The sequence below is a fragment of the Phodopus roborovskii genome, unplaced genomic scaffold (genome assembly GCF_943737965.1).
Source record: "Phodopus roborovskii unplaced genomic scaffold, PHOROB, whole genome shotgun sequence".
Taxonomy (NCBI): Eukaryota; Metazoa; Chordata; class Mammalia; order Rodentia; family Cricetidae; genus Phodopus; species Phodopus roborovskii.
In genome coordinates this window covers 7,837,538-7,863,328 of record NW_026126599.1, presented here as the reverse complement: position 1 = coordinate 7,863,328, position 25,791 = coordinate 7,837,538, and the positions used below count along the sequence as shown (strand labels likewise).

At 45.9% G+C, this 25,791-nt stretch overlaps 1 protein-coding gene across 1 annotated transcript in view; it reads left to right on the top strand.

Moving 5' to 3' along the window:
- The first annotated feature begins 206 nt into the window (after positions 1-206).
- Kl (klotho) overlaps positions 207-25,791 on the top strand; it is a 33,459-nt gene continuing 7,874 nt past the window's right edge. The window contains exons 1-3 of the mRNA XM_051205291.1: positions 207-1,057; positions 23,484-23,994; positions 25,321-25,589. Coding sequence (XP_051061248.1) covers positions 233-1,057; positions 23,484-23,994; positions 25,321-25,589 — 1,605 coding nt within the window. The 5' untranslated portion in view covers positions 207-232. The remainder of the gene's footprint in view (positions 1,058-23,483; positions 23,995-25,320; positions 25,590-25,791) is intronic.

The window sequence follows — 25,791 nt, the reverse complement described above, 5'->3', positions numbered from 1 at the left end:
TCTCCGACGTCCCCAGGACACCAATAGTACTCTCTCCAGCACCCTGGCTGCCTGAGCCCCTGTCCCGCCCCCCCTCCCCTCCCCGTTCCAGGCTGGCGGGGTGGGGGGCGGTGCCTGCTCTGGGTAATCATTGTCCGCCCGGCGGCGGGAGCGGGGGTGGGCACCGCGGGGGGCGGGCGGCGGGGCGCGGGCATAAAGGGGTGCGGCGCGGTGCCCTCCCGGCTCCCGCAGCATGCCAGCCCGCGCCCCTCCTCGCCGCCTGCCGCGGCTGCTGCTGCACCGTCTCCTGTCGCTGCATCTGTTGCTGCTCTCCCTACGCGCCCGCAGCCTGCGCGCCGAGCCGGGTCAGGGCGCGCAGACCTGGGCTCGCTTCGAGCGCCCTCCCTCCCCGGAGGTCGCTGGCTTCCTCCACGACACTTTCCCCGACGGCTTCCTCTGGGCGGTGGGCAGCGCCGCCTACCAGACAGAGGGCGGCTGGCGACAGCACGGTAAAGGCGCGTCCATCTGGGACACATACACTCATCACCCTCCGGCCACCTCAGGCCACTCCGCGATCGCTGTGGCGCCGTCGGGTGCCCCGCCACCTCCTCTGCCCTCCACCGGAGATGTGGCCAGCGACAGTTACAACAATGTCTACCGTGACACGGAGGCGCTGAGAGAGTTGGGGGTCACTCACTACCGCTTCTCCATCTCGTGGGCGCGGGTGCTTCCCAATGGCACCGCGGGCACCCCCAACCGCGAGGGCCTGCGCTACTACCGGCGGCTGCTGGAGCGCCTGCGGGAGCTGGGCGTGCAGCCGGTAGTCACCCTGTACCACTGGGACCTGCCGCAGCGCCTGCAGGACGCCTATGGCGGCTGGGCCAATCGCGCCCTGGCCGACCACTTCAGGGATTATGCAGAGCTCTGCTTTCGCCACTTCGGTGGCCAGGTCAAGTACTGGATCACCATTGACAACCCGTACGTGGTGGCCTGGCACGGGTACGCCACCGGGCGCCTGGCACCGGGCGTGCGGGGCAGCTCCAGGCTCGGGTACCTGGTTGCGCACAACCTACTTCTGGTGAGTGCGAGGGGCCAGGCAGGGGGCCATCTTGGGGGACTGAGGGCCTCAGAAGTGCCAGGGCCACTTCCAGGAAGCCGCACTTGAACCCCATTGCGAGGGCATCCAGGACTTACCGCTCGCGGGGGGAAGGGGAGACATCCCTCAGCAGCTCCAGTGCTCCCTCATAGAAGTGGAGCTAGAAACGGGGGAAATACCGTGGTAACCCCGCGCTCGCGTTAGGGCCACTAGAAGAGGACATAGGACTCTCTAGTGAGGAAAGAAGCCAACGCTTTTCCCTTGGTGTTGGGAAGTTCCTAGAGGTAAGAGCCGGAAGATTTGTTAGAAGTAGCTTCAGGGATGGAATAAAGAGGTTGAGCAACATCAACACGTTTGTCCACAAGCTGTAGACAGGCTTTACACCCTGTAAGAACTTCGTGTTAATCCAGTAAAATCCGTCTTGCTAGTGGCACAAGGTTACTTTGCATCTAGTGCAGAGGTGTCAAAACCTCATTCCTGAGCTGTTTGGGCTTAAGCTGTGTTTAGAGTTCCTTTCTGAGGCAGAGTTGGATAGGGAACTGGCTTGCCTCCACCATCAGTAATTAACCATCGGACTGAAGACCCCCTTTGCACAGTACAAGATGGACATAAAAACACAGAACTAACTACAGCTTGCTTATGGCTTCACCAATATCTGTGTTTCCAGAATACTATCTTTAGTTGAAAGGATTCCTCATGGATGAAGTAGTTGCCTGGTTTAGCCAGTGGTTCTGAATGCCTTGAAGATCAAGGCTAGTTCTAAACACTTTTTAACCAGATGGGCACTTTAACCTAAGCTATGGTGCCAGTCCTGTTCTAAACACGTTCAATTAAAGCCTTCCACAGTTGAGGCAGAATAATGCTGGCCTATTGAGTTGACAACTCTGCTATGAGGTGCTGGTCACATGATATTGCCTAAATGACATTGGATGCCAACTTCACAAAATCTAGGTTTGCTTGTGTTAGGTGTGTCTTTTTATCACTTTTAGGATAGTGATTCCCAAGCATTGTCAGTCTGGCCGTTTTTAAGGGAACCAATGAGCTCTGAACCAGATCAGCTCAGTGGACAGACTGGTCTAGAAAAACAATGGTGGGAGTGGGGGTGGGCAGGATTGCACTAGCTTTTGAAGAAAAGAAAAACAAATGATCAGTTTCCATCAGAAACAGATTAGGGTTCAGCTTAAGGCTCACTCCTTAGAATTTAAGTCATACAAATTCTAGTTTTTAGAGTGCACATAATAAATAAACACCTTGTCTAAGGAAGTAGACAACTGTTAATCTGGTGGCTAGTGATCATTTATAACATGAAGGGTGGCATGAGCATTCTCTCCTGCTCCCTGCCAGTCCCGTGTTTAACTTTGCAGTTGCATTTTTGAGGAATTACACAAAATGCTGCCAAACCCTAACTGCCCTTTGCAGAATTGCAATGGACTTTGTAGTCATGAGAAATTAGTAACCGGCAGGCACGTGACTCATTCTTGTTGATGTCCTACATGAAACCCCAGCTACTGTAAAATATTAATTTTATCTTTTAAGTTCTTTTGGGTTTAGAATTTAGTCACCCTGTTACTATATGTAGAAGTGAGGGGTCGCACATGAATGCCATTGTGTAAGATTATTTTATGGAGCTTTGGGTGCTATTTCTCAGTGCTAGTGTGATGGGGGGGGGCACTGTATCTGAAAAAGTCAAAATGTGCAGAGTTTTGGTAATGGGAACTTTTGGTTTAGATACTGATGGTTTGGGGAAGAGTTAGGGGCCCCTGGACCCTTGGAGTATTAATTTGCATTTCAGAGTGGAATGCTGGGAAAGATACAGTGAGCCAACATCTCTCCCCTGTGCTTCCACTAATCTACAGGTGGGCTTTGGAGACCAGGGTGGGGGATGGAGTCTCCACCTCATGGGGATTCAAGAATCACTTTCCGATGACTTGGAGAGCCTGGGTAAACTTCCTGCAAGGTTGGAAGCCCTGCTCACCATGGAGGTCTCAGTAAATTCTTTTGTAGCTTTCTGGTGCAAACTTGGACCTTGGCCATGGTGTGGGGTGGGATAGGATGAAGGAAGGTGCTCCTTGCAGAGCATGGAACTGGCTGTTTTGCTCATCTGAGTTCTATAACAGGGTATGCCTTCCTCCTCTGGCTGGCGGGCAGACATCTCAATTTTCACAGCTTGTGAGATAAGGTTCTTGGTGTAAGACCCTCAGAATGTAAGACCCTCAGAATGAGGAGTCTTCCAGGTTCGGTCGATACCCCAAGAACTCAATGTCCAGTCCAGTTGCTGCAAAACACAAGAGGCTTTAATGAACAGGAAACGTTTGCGCAAACGGGCTCCTCCAGCACGCAGGCTAGAGAGAAGCCCCCTCCCCTGGGTCCAGGCAAACCCACAAGCTTAGGGAGGGGGTGGGACCCTCTGTCCATTGAGTACATGACCCTTGGAGGCCGGAAGGTCTGCTATTAGGGTCAGCAGACCTTAGGGCCTCAGGTGTGCTAATTAATCTTGTCTGGGCAAACCAGAGTTACAGCTATCTCTTGACCCTATTTACCACCTGTTGACTCACAGGAAAGGAGGGGCAGTATGAATTCTTATCTCAGGGCCTTGTGAGAGGAAGCTAGCAAATTCCAAGGAACAGATATTGGTTTCTAGGTTAGTCCATCATTAACATTACTTTTTAGGTCTTTCATTGGGACCCCTCTGCACACACCTTCCACCCCACCCCGAAAAGTCTGTAGCTGGAGAGTCTATCCTGAGGGTGCCACTGAGATTTTGTTATGTTTATGGATTTCTGATAGGCCCAGAACCAAGTTGGCTCCACCCCTCCTCATTCAGAGGAAATTTCTTGCATGTCTTGGTATCAAAGCTCACATCCCGGCTGGTCCACCACATCCTGTTTCTAAACCATTGCTCTTACTTTCTTAACTCAGTTCCTAAGCTTAATTTTCAGATCCCTACTGTCTCATAGTTTCTGTGCTGTGATAAAGCACATAACTAATAGTAACCTGTGTGTGTGTGTGTGTGTGTGTGTGTGTGTGTGTGTGTGTGTGTGTACGGGGGCTGTATTTCAGCTTATAGTTTGTAGTTCATCATCCAGGGAAGTCAGGGCAGAAACATGGAGGGAGGAGTTGATGTAGAGGCCATGGAGGGGTATTTACTGGCTTGCTCAACTTGCTTTCTGATAACACCCAAGACCACCAGCCCAGGGGTAGCACCATCACCTACAGTGGCTGGTTCCTCCTGTATCTATCACCAAATAAGAAAATGCCCACAGGTTTGCCTACAGCCCGATCTTAGAGAGGTGTTTTCTCAATGGGGTTTCCTCCTCTTAGATGACTCTAGCTTGTGCCAAGTTGGCATAAAAACCAGCCAGCACACCCACTTTCCCCTGTGCATTTTCTTGATAACCTGGACATTCCTTTCATCTCCAGGGTGCCTTCTTCACTGCGCCTGGAGAAGATGAAAGATCCAGAGCTCTGTCTTGGGGTCTCCCATTGAGAAGCCCTATGTGTGAATCTTCCCACCCCCCCACCCCCACAATCCCAAACAGCCAGATTCAGTCTCCAGCTGGCACTTCTCTGAGCACCTAACTCTGATAGTCTTGTCCACTTGGATAGTAGGCAAGGCAGGTTACAACCAACATGCCCAAGACCAAACTCCCATTTTTCCATCTGTCTTGGTTAGGGTTTCTATCGCTGTGAAGGAGAGACACCATGACCATGGCCACTCTTATAAACTGGGGTGACTTACAGTTCAGAGATTCAGTCCATTACCATCATGGGGGGGAACATGGTGGAATGCAGGCAGGCATGATGCTGGAGCTGAGAGTCCTGTGTCTTGCAGGCAACAGTAAGTTGAATGGAGACTGGGTGTTATCCCAAGCATAGGAAACCTCAAACCCAGCCCCCACAGTGATACCTTCCCTTCAACAAGGCCACACCCACTCCAACGAAGCCACACCCCCTAATAGTGCCACTCCCTCTGAGCTTATGGGGGCCAGTTGCATTCAAACCACCACACCCCCTATGTTATGGTGCTTTACTCTTTCAATCGGTCAGGCCCCAGCCTAACTCTTCCCTTCCTCCTCCTTCCTTCCTGTTCTTATGTCTCACTGGGGATTGGACCCAGAGCTTTGAACTCAGGCAAGCACTGCACCACTGGGCTATATCTATGATATGATTAAGACTCGGGCTATCCTTGGATTTTGCCTCAACAATGCCCTGGCTTAATCCCTTGCTCCCTGCCATGTGTCCTGATGGGTGTATTCTGAAGGAGCATCATTGTGTGTGAGGGGCACAAATCTCTGCTTGCTGGAATCCTATCTATGCCCTGAGAACCAGTTTGCTTATGCCTTTGATCTCACACTGGAATATCATTCCTGCCTTCTATGGAATTCCATGATACTCTGGTGCCTCTTAGCATAGTCTCTATGTTTAACCCCCTCCATCCCCCCCATTTCCACCCCATTAGGTGGTCAGTTTCTTAAAAGCAAGAAAATCTTGTTCCCTTCTGCTTCTTTCTTAAATGTCAACCTGGGGCTGGAGTGTTGGCTCTGTAGGTGGGAGTGCTCGCTGCTCTTGCAGAGGATCAGGGTTCAGTTCCCAGCATCCACAGGGAAGCTCACAATGTCTGTAACTCCAGTTCTGCGTGACCCAAAGCCCTCTTATGGCCTCTGAGGGCTCCTGAATGCTGTGATGCACATGAATTCAATAAGATCACACACAAATAAATGAAAAAAATATCTTAAAACAAAAATCTAATTTCCTCTTGGTGGGTGCTGGAGTTGCACCCCAGCTATTCAATGGTTTAGCTTTGCTTTTATAACCTTACTCTTGGGGAAGCTGTTCCTTGTGTCAGTGTGCCTATCGACCTAGCCATCTTCTGGTAGGATGGGGGATACCAAGCCTAATCAGAACCTACCCTGAGTAGTTAAGATCTGGCATTCAGAGTGGACTGTTGAAGGTCATTGATGTATGCTTCATTGTAAACACTCCCAGTCAGAAGTTGTCAGAAGTCTCTGTGCTGCATCATGAAGATGCTTCCAGAATGAGGTGAGTGGTGAAGTCGGTGTTAGCTTGAGTGACTATTGGAGAAAACGTCATTTGGTTGAATTTCCATCTGCCTATTAATTAATGTGCCATGCATTCAAATGATACACAATGTGTATTTTCAAGCCACTCTTCTGGAATTTCCCTCTTATTAAAATGCCTCTGGAAGAATCAATGGGGTTGGAGGTTAATATATTTTATAGAACATGGCTGAATTCAGTGTGCATTTAATCAGAACCAGTTAGGCTGCATCTTACGGTACCTGACTTGCGTCTCTATGCATACCTGATTGAACACAGTGTTCTCTGGAGGTTAAAGTCAAGTCCAAGATAAAGATTAGTGAAGTAATTTTCAAATCATACCAGTGTTCTTAAAATGTCAATTGTGGGGTTGTGGCGGTGGCTGGGTGAGAGCGAGCACACACTGCTCTTGCAGAAGATCAATCACAGTTTGATTTCCAGCACCCACACTGGCTGACTCACAACCGCTTGCAACTACAGCTCCAGGGGAATCCCATGCCTCTAGCTTCTCCAGGCATGGATGATACCCCCCCCACACACACACACACACTCCCACAAGTACATAATTGAAAAGTAGCAAAAGCAAATTGTTGCAATGTCAGGTGCTTTCAGGTAGAGAGGAAGAGGAAATTAACTGCTAAATACTTAAATGATGCCAGGGTCCATTTTCTGGGCACAGCCACTGTAGCCAAACTGTAGTCAGGCCTGGCGTCTGTATACTCACGACATAGGTTAATTTGTCGTTTTTAAAAATACCATTGTTCCACACCACTGTTTGTCACAATTCATTTGTGGGCAAGGTGCTTTATTTTCCCCCCGAATACTATTTCTGAAGCAGCTAGTGTAAGTGTAAGAAGAGAATGCATGTCTGCTCACAGGAAGCAAGGTAGAGAGTAGGAGCAACACTGCCTACAGTTAGTGTAAGCTCTGAGATCTGCACCCTCTGCAGAAATGCCCCAGGAGTTACACTTACAGCACACACTTAAGTGGGAACACAGTGTGCGTTTTGTAATGTGCTCCTGTGCTGTGTGGAGGGCTTTTGGTGTGACGTTACTTAGTGTCTCGGGATGCGTTCTTACTCACTGTTTAAAGACAACACTGTGGCCACAAGTTGCGAGTCGGGACAGGCAAACAGACCCTTCTTATACTTGTGACTCTTTGAGGTGACAATCTGTATGTAATCCTTCTATTTTTTAAAGATTTATTTATTTTATTTTATGTATGAGTGTTTTGCCTGCATGTGTGTATGTGGTTACATGCATGCCTGGTACCCTCAGAGGTTAGAAGAGGGTGTCTATCAGATTTATTTCCATGTCAATAAGTGCCTTTTTAGTTGCTAAATAGAATGGGAGAAGAGGGAAGGGGCTGGGAAATCCACATCAAATTTCCTCCCAGGATGAACCCTCTGGGGTCCTTTAACTTCTGCCAGACTCAGTGTAGCCGCTAAACCCCTCAAGTTGCCCCTGGGTTTCATCTTTTGTTTTGAATTGAAACCTTCTGTCACAGAGCTCAGTCCCTGGTTGTCTCTTTACCTTCCTAAATCTCAAAGAATAAAATAAATGATGTTTGCTTAGGGCTGCTGCTGTTGAGTTGTTACAAGCAGGTTTTCCAAACGGCCTGGTCTCAGAACCGAGCCAGCTCCAAATAACACACAGAGATGCTGTATTAGATATAAAGCTGTTGGCCTGTTACTAGCATTACTTATTGGCTAGCTCTGTCTTAAATATTAACCCATTTCTATTAATCTAAGTATCTCCACGTGGTCTTACCTTAGCAAAGAGAGGGCCCAGACCTCTGCTCTCTTGGTCTTACAATGTTGACTCTCCTCCTACCTCTTCCCGAAAACTCTTTGTCTCCTAGTACCACCTATCTTGCTTTTCTATTGGCCAACAGGGCTTTATACATTAACCAACAGAATGAAGTCTCCCATCATTGAATGCTCTTCTCCCTCCTGCTGTAGTAGGTGGACCCTGGTTGTCAGCGATTAATGCTTTTGCAGGTGGGGTGGATGGTGCACCCTGAGATTGGGTCTGTTGCAAAGGAGAACTGGGCTTCTGCTTGCTGTGTCTCTTGAGTAGGGTCTCTTGCCACATGGCACCCTCTATCCCACGATGCATTGGGAAAGCTGTATGAAGCTCTGTGTATGTGTGTGTCTCTTTGTCTCTCTGTCTGTCTGTCTCTCTCTCTGCCTGTCTGTCAGTCTGTCTGTCTCTGTCTATTTCCTGATCTTTCAGCATGAGATGGAGGCAGAGATGGGAAAGTAGACAGAAAAAGCAGTCTGTGTTGTTTGGCTCCTCCCCTACCCATAGATAGAGCTTCACAAGAGGAGGTGACGGATGTATGAGATGGGGCATAGAATCAGAACAGGATCTGCAGAGAACACAGATGGCCTGGCGCCAATGTGCATTTATGGCTTTCTGTAGGGTGGTGTGTCCACAACCTCAGTGGGCAGGAGGCCCTTGTAGAGTCTGTGGGACCCTGTCGCTACCCTTAGTTCCTTTGAATCCCAACCACAGGCCCTCCCACTTCCACCCTGCTCCCACTCACTGTCCCAAGTTCTCCCACAATGCTGTGCACTTCTCTGCACACCAGGATGCCTTGCTTGCCAGGAGGTGGGGGTAGAAGGGAGTGGCTCAGATGTGCTCTTCCGAAAGTCAAAGGCCAGCATGGCTTTCTTACTGCTCGGAAGACCCCTGGCCTTCCTTCCATTGTATGTGCCATGGGATCTCTGGGGATGCCGTCATATGGGGGACTTTGCACCTCTTGCTGAATAGGGCCATGTAGCCAAGCCTGTATTACCCCACATAGGACAACAGGTTCCTTTTTCTCTCACCCTTGACTCTGGGAGGGGCTGGGTGCAGGATGGCAGGAGTTTAAAGCAACAGAGAGGGACAGGAGAAGACTCCTGCCCTACCTCACTTACAGATTAATAGGCAGGGGCGGGTGCAACAACCATCAGGCAGTCACACTAGAACACTCCAAGGCCTTAGTAGAAATGAGTACTGACAATAGTAGAGGCACCAAGGAGAGACAAGGCATTTTTGAAGGGTGGGAGGGTAGGGCAGTGGTTAGGGAAAACTATACAGGGGAGATCAAGGGCTGCCAGGCTCTCTCACTTTGTGGAGGCTGCTTTGAGCTTTCTGGGCCAGGCAGTATCTATTGGGTGGGAAATACTCTGTAGTCATGAGAAGAGCCCCAGATAGTGCATCCTCAGATGGGCTGGCATAATGCTTTTTGTATGGAAATAGCTGGCCTGGCCTGTGCTGGGCGTGGTGTGTCAGACACACCAAGTAGGCAGCACTGAGTGGAGTCTGTGAGGCAGCCCCTCACAGTGTGGGTGAGTAGGCCAAAGGTGATCCTTCATTCGAGACTCAGTATTTGGAACACGTGGATGGGAAAGGACCAGAAGCTGGAGGAATGGAGCCTGGGGATCTTCAAGGCTTGCCACATTTGCTATGCAGAGCAGAGCTGTGTTCTAATGTGCAGAATGCACAGCTTTCTGTACCTGCCGTACAAGACTACATTGGTAGTTTTGGCTGCCACCTCACTGAGGTTTGGATTAGTCTACGGTCAGCTAAAATCCTCTCGGGCATGTCACTCCTGGTGCATTACTGTCAAGCCAGACTGTGCCCATCATCACCCATGGGAATTTATCTTTGCATTTGCAGTCTTAATAAAACCCATTGAAACAGAGCTTCCCACAAGTGGAAAGTTATTTTTTTTAATTTGGAAATAATAGAAATGTAGGAACATTTCTGGATCAACATAAGGAGTGGTATTACATGAATTTGGTGGAATATTCTTAACTGGCTGTTGAGACACCGACATTTGATTAGAATGCCACCCATGGTCTACTGTGAGAAGGGAAGAGCTGGCTCTGACACACATCTCTGCTGTAGAGATGTGTGTGAATAACACTGCGTCCTTCACAGTTCTCTGACTGGGGTGTTCTTTCCTTTCCCAGGAGCACCACTTGCCATGCAGATCCAAGAACAGAGCAGGTCTTTCCATTTGTCCCCCAAATACTGTGCCCCCCACCAGTGCTGGGAGCCCGAGTCTTACTGCAGTGTCTGTGTTAACACCACAGACATTGTCTTTCTGTCATTTGGGAACAGCCAATGACAAACATGGCCACAGTACAGCTGCAGTGAAGCCCCCAGTGAGACAGCAGCTGGTGCCACTCACTGGTCAAGTGTGCTCCTTACAGCAGGAGGGCCCGGTGACATGTATTCATGGCTGCTAAAAAGACCAGTGAGCAGTGGCATCCCAATGAAAAATATTTCTAGCTGGGCACTGGTGGCACACACCTTTATTCCTAGCACTTGGGGCAGAGGCAGGTGGATGGATCTCTGTGAGTTGGAGGTCAGCCTGGTTTACAGAGCAAGTTCCAGGACAGCCAGGGCTACATAGAGAAAGCCTGTCTCAAAAAGCCAACGAATAAATAAACAACAAGTAAATAAATATTATTTGCAACCTAGAACTTACCTATACTATCAACTATTCATGAGGTTAAAATATGGAAATTCTCAGATAGCCAACATCTCAAAAATAACAATAGAAACCATCACCACCACCACCACCACCACCAAAATTCTCTTCCATGAATCATTTCTCAGGAAGCTTACAGAGTAGTGGTTCTCAACCTTTGCGTCTCAACACCCCCCCCCCCAAACAGGGGTTGCATATCAGGTATTTACATTATGATTCATAACAGTAGCAAAATTATAGTAATGAAGTAGCAATGAAATAATTTTATGGTTGGGGGGTCACCACAACATGAGGAACTGTATTAAAGGGTCACAGCATCGGGGAGGTTGAGAACTCTGCTCTAGAGAGTAACTCCCACGTAAAATCAAGAAACAAAAGGAAGAAAACATGGTATGCGTAGACCATGTTTAACCCTGGACTGGAATGAGGAAGGACTGGCCCAGGAGGCAAGCTATGTAGCAGATATAGAGGAACCAGAGCAAGAAGGAGGAAGACTCCTGAAGTGTGTCTCCAGGTTGATGGGAGCCAATGGGAGTCTGTGCTGGAAGGATGCTGGGGAGGGTCAGATCAGTGAGCCACAAGCACAAAGCAAATGAAAAGGCTATGTGGCTCCTAATGTCAGTGAAAACAAAACTAAGGAAAACAGACTTCATTGCCACATAGCTCACCTGTAACTAATATTTATGATGGTGGAACAAATCTACACTGGACATTAGTGAAACAAAAAACTTGCAAGGGTGATTAGTCAGTGCAAGAGGGCCAAACTGTTGGTGTCCACAGTGAATACTGTCTACTACGAGAGAGTATGAGCAGTGTAAATTTAAAAATAGGAAATCATGATTGCATAGTGATTTTTTTTTTCCTCTGTGGAGGAGAGAGATAGGGAGAAATAGAGTGAGAAGAACTGTAATTTTTCATCTAGATTTCTCAGAATTATGTTTGACTTTTTTAAAGATTTATTTTTATTTTATGTCTATGTGTGTTTGCTTATATGCCTGGAGTTACAGACAATTGTGAGTTGCCAGGTATGTAGGTGAAGTTTTTTGTCTCGTTAGTCAGCTCCCAAATAACTACACAGAGATGTATTGTTAATTATGAAAGCTTTAGTGATAGCTTAGGCTTGCTTCACTACTCTTATAACTTAAATTAGCCATTTCTATTAATTTACTTTCTGTCTCATCTGTGTAGTGCTCAAGCTCACTCCTTTCTTCTTCTTCCCAGTATCTTCTCTGCCTGAAAATCCTGCCTAGCTATTGGCTGTTAGCTTTTTATTAAACCAATCAGAATGACATATCTTCACAGTGTACAAAAAGATTACTCCACAACACATGTGGATGTTGGGAATTGAACTGAGGTCCTCTGTAAGAGATGCCGGTGCTATTCACTGCTGAGCCAGCTTTCCAGCCCCAATGTTTGTCTTTTAAATCACAGATATATATTACTGCCATAAGAACAAAAAGGAAATAGGTATTTTTATCATCACTTTAAAAATCAATTTGGCTAGTTATAACATTCCGGCCCATAGATCTCATTTTGAGTCAAGCTTTCAAACATTCCTGTGTTTTCATAATAGTGACTTGTGAGTTTTCATGTCTGATTACAAACAGTAAAAGGGGAATATAGCCATGAGTCCACCCTGTGGGACAGTATGAGTCACCTTTTCAAGTAGAGCTCTCCCATTAGTCAGGGTTCCACATTTCTATCAGTCTTTTCGTTAAGAAGGAACCATCACATTTTTTCAAATCATTGACTGCTCTTCAAACAGAAACTGTCACACAAAGGTTTATCAAGTATAAAGTTATGACATATAGAGATTTAACTGTTGTGTTGTTAGATAAGCACTACAATACTGTAAGATTATTTGAGGTGAATTATTTGAGGCTAATTAGTTTGTGCTGGCCTCCAACTGTCTTTTCTTTGGTATCAATGCATTGTCTTTAACTATCACATTACATTTTGCTCATGGGTCTATCACTATGAGATCTACATTTGCTTCCTTTTAAATTTAAGAAGGAGCTGGAGAGATGGCTCAGCAGTTAAGATGGCTGCTCTTACAGAGGACCTGGGAGGGCCCACATGGCAGCTCACAATTGTTTCCTGGGGATCTGATGCCACCTTCTGGCTTCTTTGGACACAGCATGTATGTGGTGCACATACACACATGCAGGTACACACTCATACACATAAAATTAGAATAAATCCCCTAAATGGAAGAAAGTCATCTTTTAAGTGGCCAGTGTTTTGTGATCTTTCAGGGTGTCTGATGGCTGCTGCATGGCCCAATGCCGGTTCTGTGAGGCCACTCCTGGAGCTGATGGCTTTGGAATGGATGCAGACTCCTACAGACTTGTGGTCTTTGGTGCCTAGAGACCACATCCAAAAGGAGGCAGGTCCATAGGGGCACACCAGGTCATAGAACCCAAATGCTGCATTCTTTCTCTTTCTGCTCGTGCTTAAAATGTCCCCTTTGTGCCAGGGAAAGACAGAGGAAGCATCTGTCCTGCAGTGTCCCCTGCCCTCGAGACAGTGAGTCAGACACTGCACCAACGTGGCCTCCCCTCTGCCTCTGGTCCCCACTCAGCCCTTTAGCCACCCCAAGGGTCCTGCCCTTGTGTATGGGGGTCTTGCTCTCTTCTTTCTTCTTGAAACGGTTTCCCTGCCTCACCCCGCTTCTCTAGTCACAGAACCAGAAACCTTGGTGCAGAGAGCCATTTAGTTTCATAGACACAACCAGAGCATCATGGAAAAAATTGGGAAGCCAGTCGATAATGGAAAGCTGATTTATTTACACTTTGGCCCTAACTGAGACAGGAAGATGCCTACCTTTCTCCCCTCCTTTTCTGTGGGAGTTCTACAATTTCATGGAGAAGATGGGGCAAAAGAAAGATCCAGAAATGACGTAGTCAAAGCTGTGAAATCTCTCCTGGAAGACATGTTCCTCTTCTAGCTGGCACCAGGGCCCCACTTTCCTTTTCCCAGGGTTTATTGTTATGGGAGCCGGGATTTATTGCTTTGTGGTCCATTGTTTTAATAGCCCAGCCACTCAAGGGGGGGAGCAAGCGTGGCTCTCTTTAGAACATCCTCTCCCGAGAGTATCAGCCCTATAACCTTAATTTGTGCTCATATTCTCCACCAGATATACCCTGACCTCCAGTTTAAAACAGTTTCTCCTGGTGGCTCAGCCAAACAGGAAGTGAAGGAGATAACTTGGGGGAGGGGCAGAGCTTCTGGGAGACCAGGCAACATGCCACTCACAGGTGCTGCTGGTGAAACTCATCACAAAGTTTTAACGACTTGCTACCTCAACTTCTGAAGAGAAGACTCAGTCCCACCCACTTTAAAATAAGAAAACAAACAAACCCCTCTGGGATGACAATGGTTCCCCAAAATACAATCTGAGGGTTCTTGGGACCCCCCCCCCCCAGGCGCCACCACTGTTAGGAGCCACTTTGTTACACTGTGCTGCTGTTAAAACCACCGGATGAATGTTCGAAAATGAATCTGGGCAAAGACCAGGACATCAGCAGCTTTTTCTTTAAATGATCAAAATCATCTTTGGGAATTATTTCTGGTCACAAAGGCAGGTTGTAAGGAACACTGTCCCTGGGTCTGGACACAGGGCAGAAGGATTGCCTGGGTCTGGGGTTGAGGCCTCTGAGCAGCAAGACTGTCTGGTCAGTCTGGTTCTCTGATTCACTCAGCTATTTGCTGTGGATGAGGGAATTTAAAATCCCCGAAGGCGTACATTACCGAATAGAAAATGAAGAGGCTGCTGGTAGGGGTATGTGTGGAGTCTCCCCTGCAGGGGTAGAAATAAAGAGGTTAAAACCACATCATAGCAAGGGAAGGGAAATTAACAACACTAAACCACACATCTCTGAAAAATCTCTTTGTCACACCAGGCCTTTGTGTCCCTCCTCCTCCCCATTTCTCTCCTTGTCTTCCTCCCCCTCCTCTTCCCCTCTCTCTTCTTCTTCTTCGTCCCCCTGCTCGTCCTCTCCCTCCTTTCCTCTTCTCCCCCTTGCTTTTCCTTCTCCTCTTTCTCTCCTCCTTCTTTCCCCCTCCCCTTCCTTCTCTTCTTCCTCTTCTCCCTCCTCCCCTCTTCCTCCTTGAAGCACCCGTTGCTCTCTAATTTTCTTCATAACTCGCGTTTTCCGTGTTTGTTGATGCCTGTCATTCCCCCTGCTTGGAGAACACAGAAGGCCCCAGAAGCACACCACTGTGACTGTCTGCACTGTATACTCATGTCTTTCTGATCATGTCTACTTCAGTGGTCAGAGTCATCAAGGCCACGCTTGGGGTGACTCTGCAGCCTGTGGCCTGAGTAACATTCCACCACACACAGGAAGAGGGTGGGAGGGTGAATGGACACCACATTTGTCTATAATCTTTCCCTGCCCGTTGATGGAGAAACACATCTACGAATCATCCCCAGCGCCCCTCCCCCTCCCCCGGGCAGTTGAGGCGCTCTCACCTGGGTTTGAGAGCCTTTGGCCGGATCACCAGGGAGGCTCCGGGAGAGTGGGGCTGCCTGGGTGATGGAGGCAGAGCAGGAGAACCTGGTGAGGAAGGTGAACTTGTAGAGAGTCAGGTGATAGTTATGGGAGAAAACACTTACCTCAGAGTAAAGAGAGAGAAGCTGCCTGGTGAGGGTGTTCCAGAATGACCCCGGTGATGATTGTGGTAGATGTTGACATGAGAGATCCTGTTTTGACAGATGGACTGCGGGTAGCCTTCGCTGACCTTGAGACGGTACTTCCCTCAGATCTTGTCTCTGTTCTTCGTCTAACAGTGTGCCTCCCTCCCTGTTCCTTCATGGTTCACGCTTTTAGAAAATTAGAGGTACAGACTGGAATATTGACACGCCTCCTTGTCTCCAGGACTGACAGTGGGCTTGCCACCTAACCCAGGGACAATGAGCTGGGATGTTTTATTAACAATCTTACACCAGTGATTTGGGAGTGGTTTATGTTATTTACTTGTATGCATGTGGGTCTTGCCTGTGTGAATGTCTGTGCATCACGTGCAGGCAGTAACTTAGGTCAGAAGAGGGCACTGTACAGCCTGGGATGGGAGTTACAGATGGTTGTGAGCCACCATTTAGGTACTGAGAACAGAGCCCAAGTCTTCCACAAGAGTGGCTTGACTATGGAGCCCCACCTCTTCAGGCCCTAGAAGGATTTTTGTAGAAACGTGATTTAGTATCAAGTAGAATGATTTAACGGATATAGGCAAGTTCTGCACAGATAAATACTAAGGCACAAACCTTAGTCAAAGATTTACTGATGTTTGCCTAATGTGAGCTATGAATCCCCCCCTCCCCACTGTCCTGGAACTCCCCATGTAAACCAGACTGACCTCAAAATCACAGAGATCCTCTGGCCTCTGCCTCCCGAGAGCTGAAATTAAAGGTGTATGCCACTATACCTGGCTTCCTTTAAAGAATTTTGAAGCAAGTGAAAAAAGACCTTTTACGTACTCTACTTAGCAAAACCAAGACAAGATGATCTCAAGTGACAAAATTCTAAAGCTACAACTTGATTTAAAAACCTACCCTGGCTTTCATTATGGTGCATTTCGAGAGCATGCCAATTCAAGAACTACAAGTAAATATGTAAATCTATGTAAATATATGCATTTGAGGAGTCTGGATTGGGATCAGCTGGAAGAAAAGATGGGCTTCAGGAGGATGTGGAACTGAGCAAGAGCTTCAAGGACCTGACTGCGGGATGTTACTTCCATGTGTCAGTAGAATGAAACACCATCTTTCTCTTACAGACAGACACACATATCCACGTGCATGTGCACACACACCTGCACACTGCTCCTTAGTAACTGCTGTGAAAATGCCAGGACTAGTGCACAGTGGGATGAGCCATGTGGAGCAGAGCCTGGTTCATCCCAAACAAGCATCCTGCATCAGGCAGGTGAAGCTAGATGATGCTTGCTGAGCTTAACCTGCCTCCCAAGTAATGCTTGATGGTGGGTGTGGGAGCGATGTTTTTTTCCATCCTGTGCTTTGAGCCACCTCTCAAAACTCCTACAGCTGTCACCTTCATCAGGAGTATAGTAGTGTCTACATTTTTGGGAAAAAAAAAAAAAAAAGTCGTCCTTGCTTCCAGCTGCACACAATTTTTCCTGCAGCAGGTAATTTGAGCATCGAGCCTGTGATCATGTTCTCAGAATTTCAGCTCACCTCTTGGTGCTCCTGCCAAATCCACATCGCTTCACATTAAGGACTTTTCATGCCAGCAGTGGTGGCACACACCTTTCATCCCAGTGCTTGGGAGACGGAGGCAGGTGGATCCCTGTAGGTTTCAGAACAGTCTGGTCTACAGAGCGAGTTCCAGGACAGCCAGGGGCTGCATAGTGAGAGCCTGTGTCCAAAAAACAAGACAAAAGCAACATTTTTTTTTTTAACACATAAGCAAGCAAACACCTTTCCATATTCTGCTTCCATAGTCTCTACGATGAACTTATTTCTTAAAAGCCATGAACTACTAACCCTTTATGCTAGTTATATGGGTAGCATTATTTTCACGGTGCACTGGACATGTTCTTAGGTCTGGCCCTCCAATCTGTAGTTTCTAATCATGATATTGTACAGAAGATGTTGTAAAGGTTTTTTTTTGTTTTGTTTTGTTTTTTTGTTTTTTTCTTCCAACATGTCTTCCCAAAAAGGTGTCAGAAGTTTGAAAAGAGAGCCAGTTGTTGACTTAAACGATATGGTCTTACGTTTCTTTTGGAGAGGTCTAGGTGATTTGGTGAAATAAGAGCCAGTCAAAAAGAACGATTCAATCAATGAGACCACTTGGTAGACAAGAAACTAGAATTGCTAGAGCAATGGTTCTCAACCTTCCTAACGCTGAGACCCTTTTATACAGTTGTTTTTGTTGTGGTCCCCCCCACACACACCATAAAATTATTTCATTGATTCTCCATAGCTATAATTTTGCTATTGTTATGTGACTCCCAAAGGGGTTGTGACCCACAGGTGGAGAGCCCTTGCATTAGCCCTTCCAGTGTTAATACTTTAGGAACTCTGGGGACAAATTAAGCATTTCCAGCTATGATATTTTTCAGACATTGGAAGGTTAAATGCATGCAACTGTTGCGTTTTCACATTTGTGACAGTTAGGGATGACTGAAAGGTTCAGGAAGGGGAGATCAGTGAATCAATAATTGCTGAATGACAAGGATTTAATTAGTTGAACGATCCAAGGCTTCCAGCTAGGGAGAAATTGAAAACAGCTAAACAACCAGAGTAGATGAGTGTCAGTGGAGAGAAACAGAGCAGTGGGTAATTTGCAGTAGAAATTTTCTAAGCTTGGAAATCCAGGGCTTTAAGATATTTTTTTTCTTGTGTGATGAGCAATATGTACTCATTACATAATAGTCAGAAAAATCAGAGAACTAAGAGAGCATTAGAAATGCCCATGTTCCTCCAGGAGAGACAATAGATATTAATCATGCCCTTGATACAAACCCTTGAAAATGCTGGGCTAGGTTTTTTTTTTTTTTTTTTTTTTTTTTTTTTTTTTTTGTCACCTTGACATATTAGAGTCATCTGAGGAGAGGGAACGTCAATTAATAACGTACCCCCATAAGACTGGCCTCTCTTGATTAAGGATTTATGTGGGAGGGTTCAGCCCACAGTTAGCAGTGTTCCCCTGGGCAAGTGGTTGTCCTGGATTGTATAACAAGCTAGGCAGAACCAGCCAGTAGGCAACATCCCTTTATGGCCTCTGCTTCAGTTCCTGCTTGAGTTACTGCCCCGAGTTCCCTCAGTGATGGATGGAGTGTGACCTGAAGTATAAGCTGTAAGAAACCCTTTTCTCCACAAGTTGTTTTTGGTCATAGTTTATTACAGCAACAGAAGGAAAATGAAGATACCTGTCCTATGTGTGGCCCTTTTACACATGTGTATGGTCCCATGAATTAGCTAACATTCTGCACAGTTTTCTGTAGGTAAGTATAATTCAGTTTGTTTCTGTCTTGGCTTCCCTCAATGACAGACTGTGATAGGAATATTTAAAGCAAATAAACTCTTTCCTCCACAAGTTGCTTTTGGTCTTCGTGTCTTTATCATAGCAACCAAGAGAAACTGAACAGAGTCCTAAGCAGAGGTCTGAGTGATGCTGTTGTCAGTAAGGACCTTGCTTGAGTTTGGTCTATAGAACCACGTGGGGGGGAAAAAGGTCATAGTTTGTGCTCTTGGCTCTTGTAATCTCAGCACTGAAAAGGCAGAGAGAGACTGCCCCCTTGGGGGGTGGGGGATGGGTCATAGGTCCAGCCACCTATCATAGTTGGTGGGTTCCAGGCCAATGACAGACACTGTCAAAAAATAAAATAGAAAGCCCCTAAGGAATGATACCAGAGGCACACACACACACACACACACACACACACAACCTCAGTAAAGGCAAGGCAAGTCATCCTAGGTGCCATGATTTGATTCTATTCTGTTTGTCTACCTGATTGTCAGGTTTGGCACTGTGCAAATTTTAAGGAACTCTGTGTGGAGACAGCTGGCTGTTTTGTGGATGGAAAATATTGAAGGTTATTTTGGGGAAATCATTAGATGAACGTTTTCTGGGAGACTGATTGAAATTCTGTTGAGGAACTACAGTTTATAATCCACAGGATTGTGCTGATACAAATAAGAGGATAATTTGGTCTATAAACATGGGCATGAGGCCAGTCAGCAAGCTTTCGTAACTCACTCAGTATAGCAGTGACCTTGAGAAAGTCCTCAAATGTGTCATTGTTCTTAAAGTTGAGGTAAGGATGACAAAAAAGAAAAACAAAAGGAAAGAAAACAAAGACAAACAAACAAACAAACCAGCCCTATGTTCCCTTAAAATGTTTCAACCATTTGTCTTTGTAAGAAGTTCCCTCTGGGACCTCACATCACGGCTCTTGAATGTAGATATGCATGAATAACAATTATTTTCTATTTATGGGCTATACTTCAATTCTTTCACCGTTGGTCACAGTTAATTTAATTAAGATTTTAAATTAATTTTCACAGGATTAAGTTAATCTTCTAAGAATTATTCCATTTTCATTTTTAGTTTTAAATCTAAGGAATAGTCAGGACAAAGTGACCCATTGAGTATGGTCCCTGAGATGTATTATGAATGCTAATATCACCTGTGACTTTCTTACTTTTAGCTTCAACTGCCCAGCTTTCTGCCAGGCATCCTCCTTGAGACGGTGGTTCTCTGACTTGAAGATAATTTGATCTCCTTGATTTGGGGCATCCTTTGTTGTCTGTGATTTCTTTCTTCTCTTGCATCCCTTGTGTAGCGTCTGGTACATCGGCAAGCTACACTGATTCCTTTATCAATGATAACCTAAGTCTGGCCACTTGTCAGTATCTCCTGGTCCAGCATCATATTTCACCTGGACTGATTGTCCGAAGTGTCATCATCTTTTGCCTGAGCCATCATTATTGCAGTAGCTGCCTAACTGGTCTGTTGGGTCCCCTGTTGCCTTCCCATTCTCCACCTCATATCCAGATATCCAGTCACCTTTCAAAATTCATAAGCCAAGTGACATTGCGACCACAGTCAAAGGATAAACACATGGGGCTCACTAGGTGACAGTCATAATGGCAGCCATCTTTGTAAAGACTGCAAAGACTGTGTAAGCCTCACCCCAGGTGGCCGAGACAAGAAGTCTTTCAGATCCTGGTCTTTGTGACATTTTCACACACATGATGAGACATCTTGGGGTGGGACCCAAGTCAATACAGGATTCATTTGTGTGTTGTGTGCAGACGCTAGTGTGGTCGGTTTTCACAGGACCTCTGCCTTTTGACTGAGAACCCTGGCATGAGGGCTGATGGGCCTTTTCACCTGTGGTGGTTGGATTGGGTCTCAAGGAGTGTTGAGTTTTGGAGCATTTCAGAGTTAGGGTTTTGGGGGCTAGATATATTCAACCAGTATCAACGTATTCAATCCTCATAAGGATGGGAAAGGGCAATGTCATTGCTATCCCTATTTTATATTCTAGTTGTAAGCCTAGCCTTTAGTGGCTGAGCTGTCTCTCACTGTTTTTTTTTTTTTTTTTTTTTTTTTTTTTTTTTTGTTGGGGGGCTGGGTCTCTCCTCAAATGATGCCCTGTCAGCCCTTCCTATCTAATCACACCCCTCCCCATCCTATCACTTTCTAACCTCCTCTGTCCATCTCCTCCCTGGGATATAAGCTCCATGAGAAGACACTTGTTTGAACCTCTCAGCAAACTGCAGAGTGTGATATTTGTTGCACAAGTTAAAGAGTCTTGATTCTTGTAATTAAAAACAAAGTAACTGATTTTTTTTAATATAATGAATTATCCCTGTAGCTGTAGAGTTGAATTTGTTTCAGAGGAAACTGGTGTTTCTTGTCACATAAATCCTGGATAATTTACAACTGTATCTTTATGACCAGTAACACACTCACAATCTCTTCCCCCATAAATCTTTAATCTTTTACTCCACAATTTGATGACTTTTGGCAACTCCATGTGTGAAATATAATCTTGTTTGTCAACTTAATACCCCTTGGAAGAGGAACCTCAGCTGGGGGACTGCCTCCATCAGATTGTCCTGTGGGCACATCTGTGTGGCATTTCTTCATTGGTGTGAGAGGGTGCATGGTGAGCAGACCATCTCTGGGCAGGTAGGCCTGGGCTCTATCAAAAAGCCAGCTGAGCAAACCAGAAAGTTCCTCTGGGGTCTCTGCTTCAGTTTCTGCCTATAGGTTCTTGCTTTAGTTTCCCTCAATAATGGGCCTGAGAGCCAAATAAACCCACTGCAACTAAGAAGGCAACTAGGACACCATCCATGGGGGGGGGGGCAGACACCCTATAGAGGCACAGAACCTTCCCACTGTCGTATAAAATTTCCTGTGACTCCTCACTGATCCTCACTGTCCACAGGCAACCACAGTTCTGCTTCCTGTCACTAGACACTAATCTGGAGGTTTACAAATGGAGTCACACAACAGTGTGAGTGTCCTCTGTGTCCTGACTCTTTTGTTCTAGGTAGCATCTTTTAGATCGATCTCCATTGCTGTATAAAGGGCAGATCATTTTCTTATTGGGTGATTTTTGTTTGTCTCCCCAGATTAAACCTAGGGCCTTTTATGAGCTAATAAGCACTCTACCCCTGAGCCTCAGTGTGCCTGCCCCTCCTTCCCTCCCTCTCTCTAGCCCTTTGTAAAGGTTTGGAGACAGGCCTCACCCTACAGCACAGGCAGGTCTGGGCAGTGTGATGCTTCTCCTGAGTAGTTCTGGTTCTGCCCTGTTCTGTGGATGGGTGCTTAGATTCAGGACACCAGTGGTCAAAGGTCACAATCTGGGTCAAGGTAGGAGCATCCAGTCTCAGCTTCCTGAGGTTGGATTCCAGCCTACTCACTGTCTTTTCTCTTTGCCTCTCAATATTCATGAGGTTTCCTGTCAACTGCCAGGGGAGCGAAAGTTTGATATCGAGCAAGGTAGAGAAGAGTTAACACCCAGCCAGCATCGGTGAGGAGGGAATCTCTTAGTGTTCTCCAGCCACATAGGCAAAAGGCATTGTAACTTTGGTCAAAGGTTTAGCTTTTGTTTTTTCTTAGCTTATAGGCAGCTGCTTCAGATCATGAGAGAGTACGGTCAGTGAATGAGGCATATTGTTAACAAAAGTCAAAACGAGACACGTAGACAAATTCACTTCAATGAATGGTTCGCTGAACTTATGATAAAACCAGTCTTGGGTGGCTGCACTGAGACAAACCAGGAGAATACTGGAGGAGAATGAAAAGGATATTTGGAGCAGTGAGCAGAACATCCTCTGGCTCATTTGGGGATAGGAAAATTGGACGAGTCGTTCTGGAAATTACATGGTGTGGAAAGGCAAATGGGGGGAGAGTTTCCCAAATGTGTGTCGGGGGAATAAAAGGCTGACAAATAACCCTTGTATTTGTAGGAGAATGGGAAGAATTAATCCAGAAGTTCAAAGGTAAAGAGGGAATAAAACCCAGGTTAGCTTCAGAGTTTGTTAAGTGAAAAAGAAACACATGAACTATTGGGAGGCATCGGGTTTTCTGGAAGCGCAAAGTTGGCTGTGAAAAGCGACACTGTAAGGGACTCCGGGCCAAGGCGTGCCAGCCCACATCCTCACAGCTGCAGTCAGTTGTCTCTTGCTCCTGGCTTGAATCTTGCACTCCAAGGAGCCAGAATTGTCTCAGCATTCTGGAGGATGGGCCAAGATACTAAGTTTCATCTTTCAATTTATGATGCTGATTCTCAGGGAAAAGCTGATTGTGAGAGCACATGTTAGGATTCTGGTGATGAGAGACAAATGAGAAATAGATGATTGACTCAAACAACTGGAGTCCATTTGGAAACTCCCAGTCTCTTAGAGTAAAACATTCCTATTTAGAAATTCCTGGTATGTCCACAGATGGGAGAGTGGTCCTTTTTCTTTCTTTCTTTCTTTCTTTCTTTCTTTCTTTCTTTTCTTTTCTTTTCTTTTTTTAAATCAAACTCATTAATTAAAAGGGACATAATCCAAAGACAACTTACCAGTAAGCTATTATAACACATTCTTATTTTATTAATTTTTCCAGTGTGAACCATAATTACACACTCAATACAACACATTTCCATTTTTTCCACTGGCTGCTCACACACACTGGAAATCTCTCTGATCATGGTGACAGTTTTCTGCGGGGTGGTCTTCTTTGACATAACTTGTTGGCTGTAGCTGATTGCTCTACTGTGGACGAGTCACCAAGCCCCATGGAAGGCAGACATCATCAGTGGGGCTGGGGAATCCATTAAGGATTGCATGTCTCCTCACAATCTGGGAGAAATTCACCATGTTTTTCTCTCCGTAGGCTCATGCCAAAATCTGGCATCTCTACAATACCTCCTTCCGCCCCACTCAGGGAGGCCAGGTGTCTATTGCCTTAAGTTCGCACTGGATCAGTCCCCGAAGAATGACCGACCATAACATCAGAGAATGCCAGAAGTCTTTGGACTTTGTGCTAGGTTGGTTTGCCAAACCCATATTTATCGATGGGGACTATCCAGAGAGCATGAAGAGCAACCTCTCCTCACTTCTGCCTCATTTTACCGAATCTGAGAAGAAGCTCATCAGGGGAACTGCTGACTTTTTTGCTCTTTCTTTTGGACCAACGTTGAGCTTTCAACTACTGGACCCTCACATGAAGTTCCGACAGCTGGAATCTCCCAGCCTCAGGCAGCTCCTGTCTTGGATAGATCTGGAATATAACCACCCTCAAATATTTATTGTGGAAAATGGTTGGTTTGTCTCAGGAACCACAAAAAGAGATGATGCCAAATATATGTATTACCTCAAGAAGTTCATAATGGAAACTTTAAAAGGTAAGCTTTCAAGTAAAATTCCCATTTCCTGCCAAAATTCAGGATCCCCTCCATCACACACACCACACATACATACCACACACGCACATACACACACCACATACACATCACACATACCACACATCATACTCATATGCACACACTACACATCATATACACACACATCACATATCATATATACAATATCACACACACACCACACATATATCGTACACATATCACACACATACACACACCACACATCAGAGACACACATACATACCACATGTTACAACACATACAACACACACACATTTGCATACACCTTTAAGACTATTGGAAAAGCATAGATACATATTTTTGTCACAATGTAAATAATTTGGGCAGTAGCAAAAATGTATTTATGTAACACCTTTCTCATTTGGGCCCTTAGTTTTCAAAGTTCCATAGAAGGAACTTTGATAATTTGTTGATAAAACAACAAAACAGGATTAATATTTAAAATTAATTGACTCACAGCATCTCATTTACATTGTTAGATTATAAAATGAAATATTGAAAATCTTAGGCTATCTAGCTTCCTGACCATGTTTCTAGTTCATTTGTTTTAGCTGAATAAAATGTTTTTTAATTTTTTTTTATTCTTTGAAATTTCCATACATTTATACAATGTATATTGGTCATTTATAACCACCACTCCCTCCCTCCACAATAAAATGTTTTTTTAAAGCAAGAGGAATATCCATATGATCTGGATAAATTAGTAGGTTGAAGGTTAGAGACGGGAAAGTGGGTCAGGTATAGAGTACGGGCCTGGCACCCTAAGACCCTTGATCCCATCCGCAGTGGAGGAATAAAGAGAAGACACGAGTCACAATGCATGGTGCCCAGGTTATAGAGGGAATGAGAAACTGCTACTGTGGAGGCAAGACTGTATGACTGGCAGAGGTATCTAGATTTGATGTAAGCCTTTTGTGAGCAAGGAAAAAATAATGTGTACCACACAAGAAGCATTATATCTGACTTGTTTCTTTTACTGTTTTGAGATTTTTATTTATTTTTATTTTATGTGTGTAAATGCTTGCTTGCATATGTGTATGTGCACCACATGCATTCGATGCCCACAGAAGATGGCATCAGATCTCCTGGGACTGCAGTTACAGATGCGAGCCGCCATGTGGGTGCTGGGAACCAAACCTGGCTCTTCTAAAGAGCAGCCAGTGCTCTTAATGGCTGAGCCATCTCCCCAGCCCCTTGCCTTGTTTCCTTATGAGTAAAAACCCCTCAGATGCTCTTGAGTCACCCAGTGGAGGATGACACGGCTCTTGTCCTCTCTTCCCTCTGCAGCCATCAGGCTGGATGGGGTCGACGTCATTGGGTACACCGCGTGGTCCCTCATGGATGGTTTCGAGTGGCACAGGGGCTACAGCATCCGACGTGGACTCTTCTATGTCGACTTTCTGAGTCAGGACAAGGCGCTGTTGCCGAAGTCTTCTGCCTTGTTCTACCAAAAGCTGATAGAGAACAATGGCTTCCCTCCTTTGCCTGAAAACCAACCCCTAGAAGGGACATTTCCCTGTGGCTTTGCTTGGGGAGTTGCTGACAACTACATTCAAGTAAGTCAGCTGACAAAACCCATCAGCAGTACCAGTAAGCCTCTCGCCAGTAGGTAGCACATCCTCGCCAGGCTCTTGCCATGGCCCAGGGTCTGGACTTTGAGCCAAAGTGGGTTCCCTACTGAGCATGTGAAGCACATAGTCCAGAATGCTTCACTAAGTCCAAAAATTTAAGATCTGCTAAGGCAATACAAAGACAAGG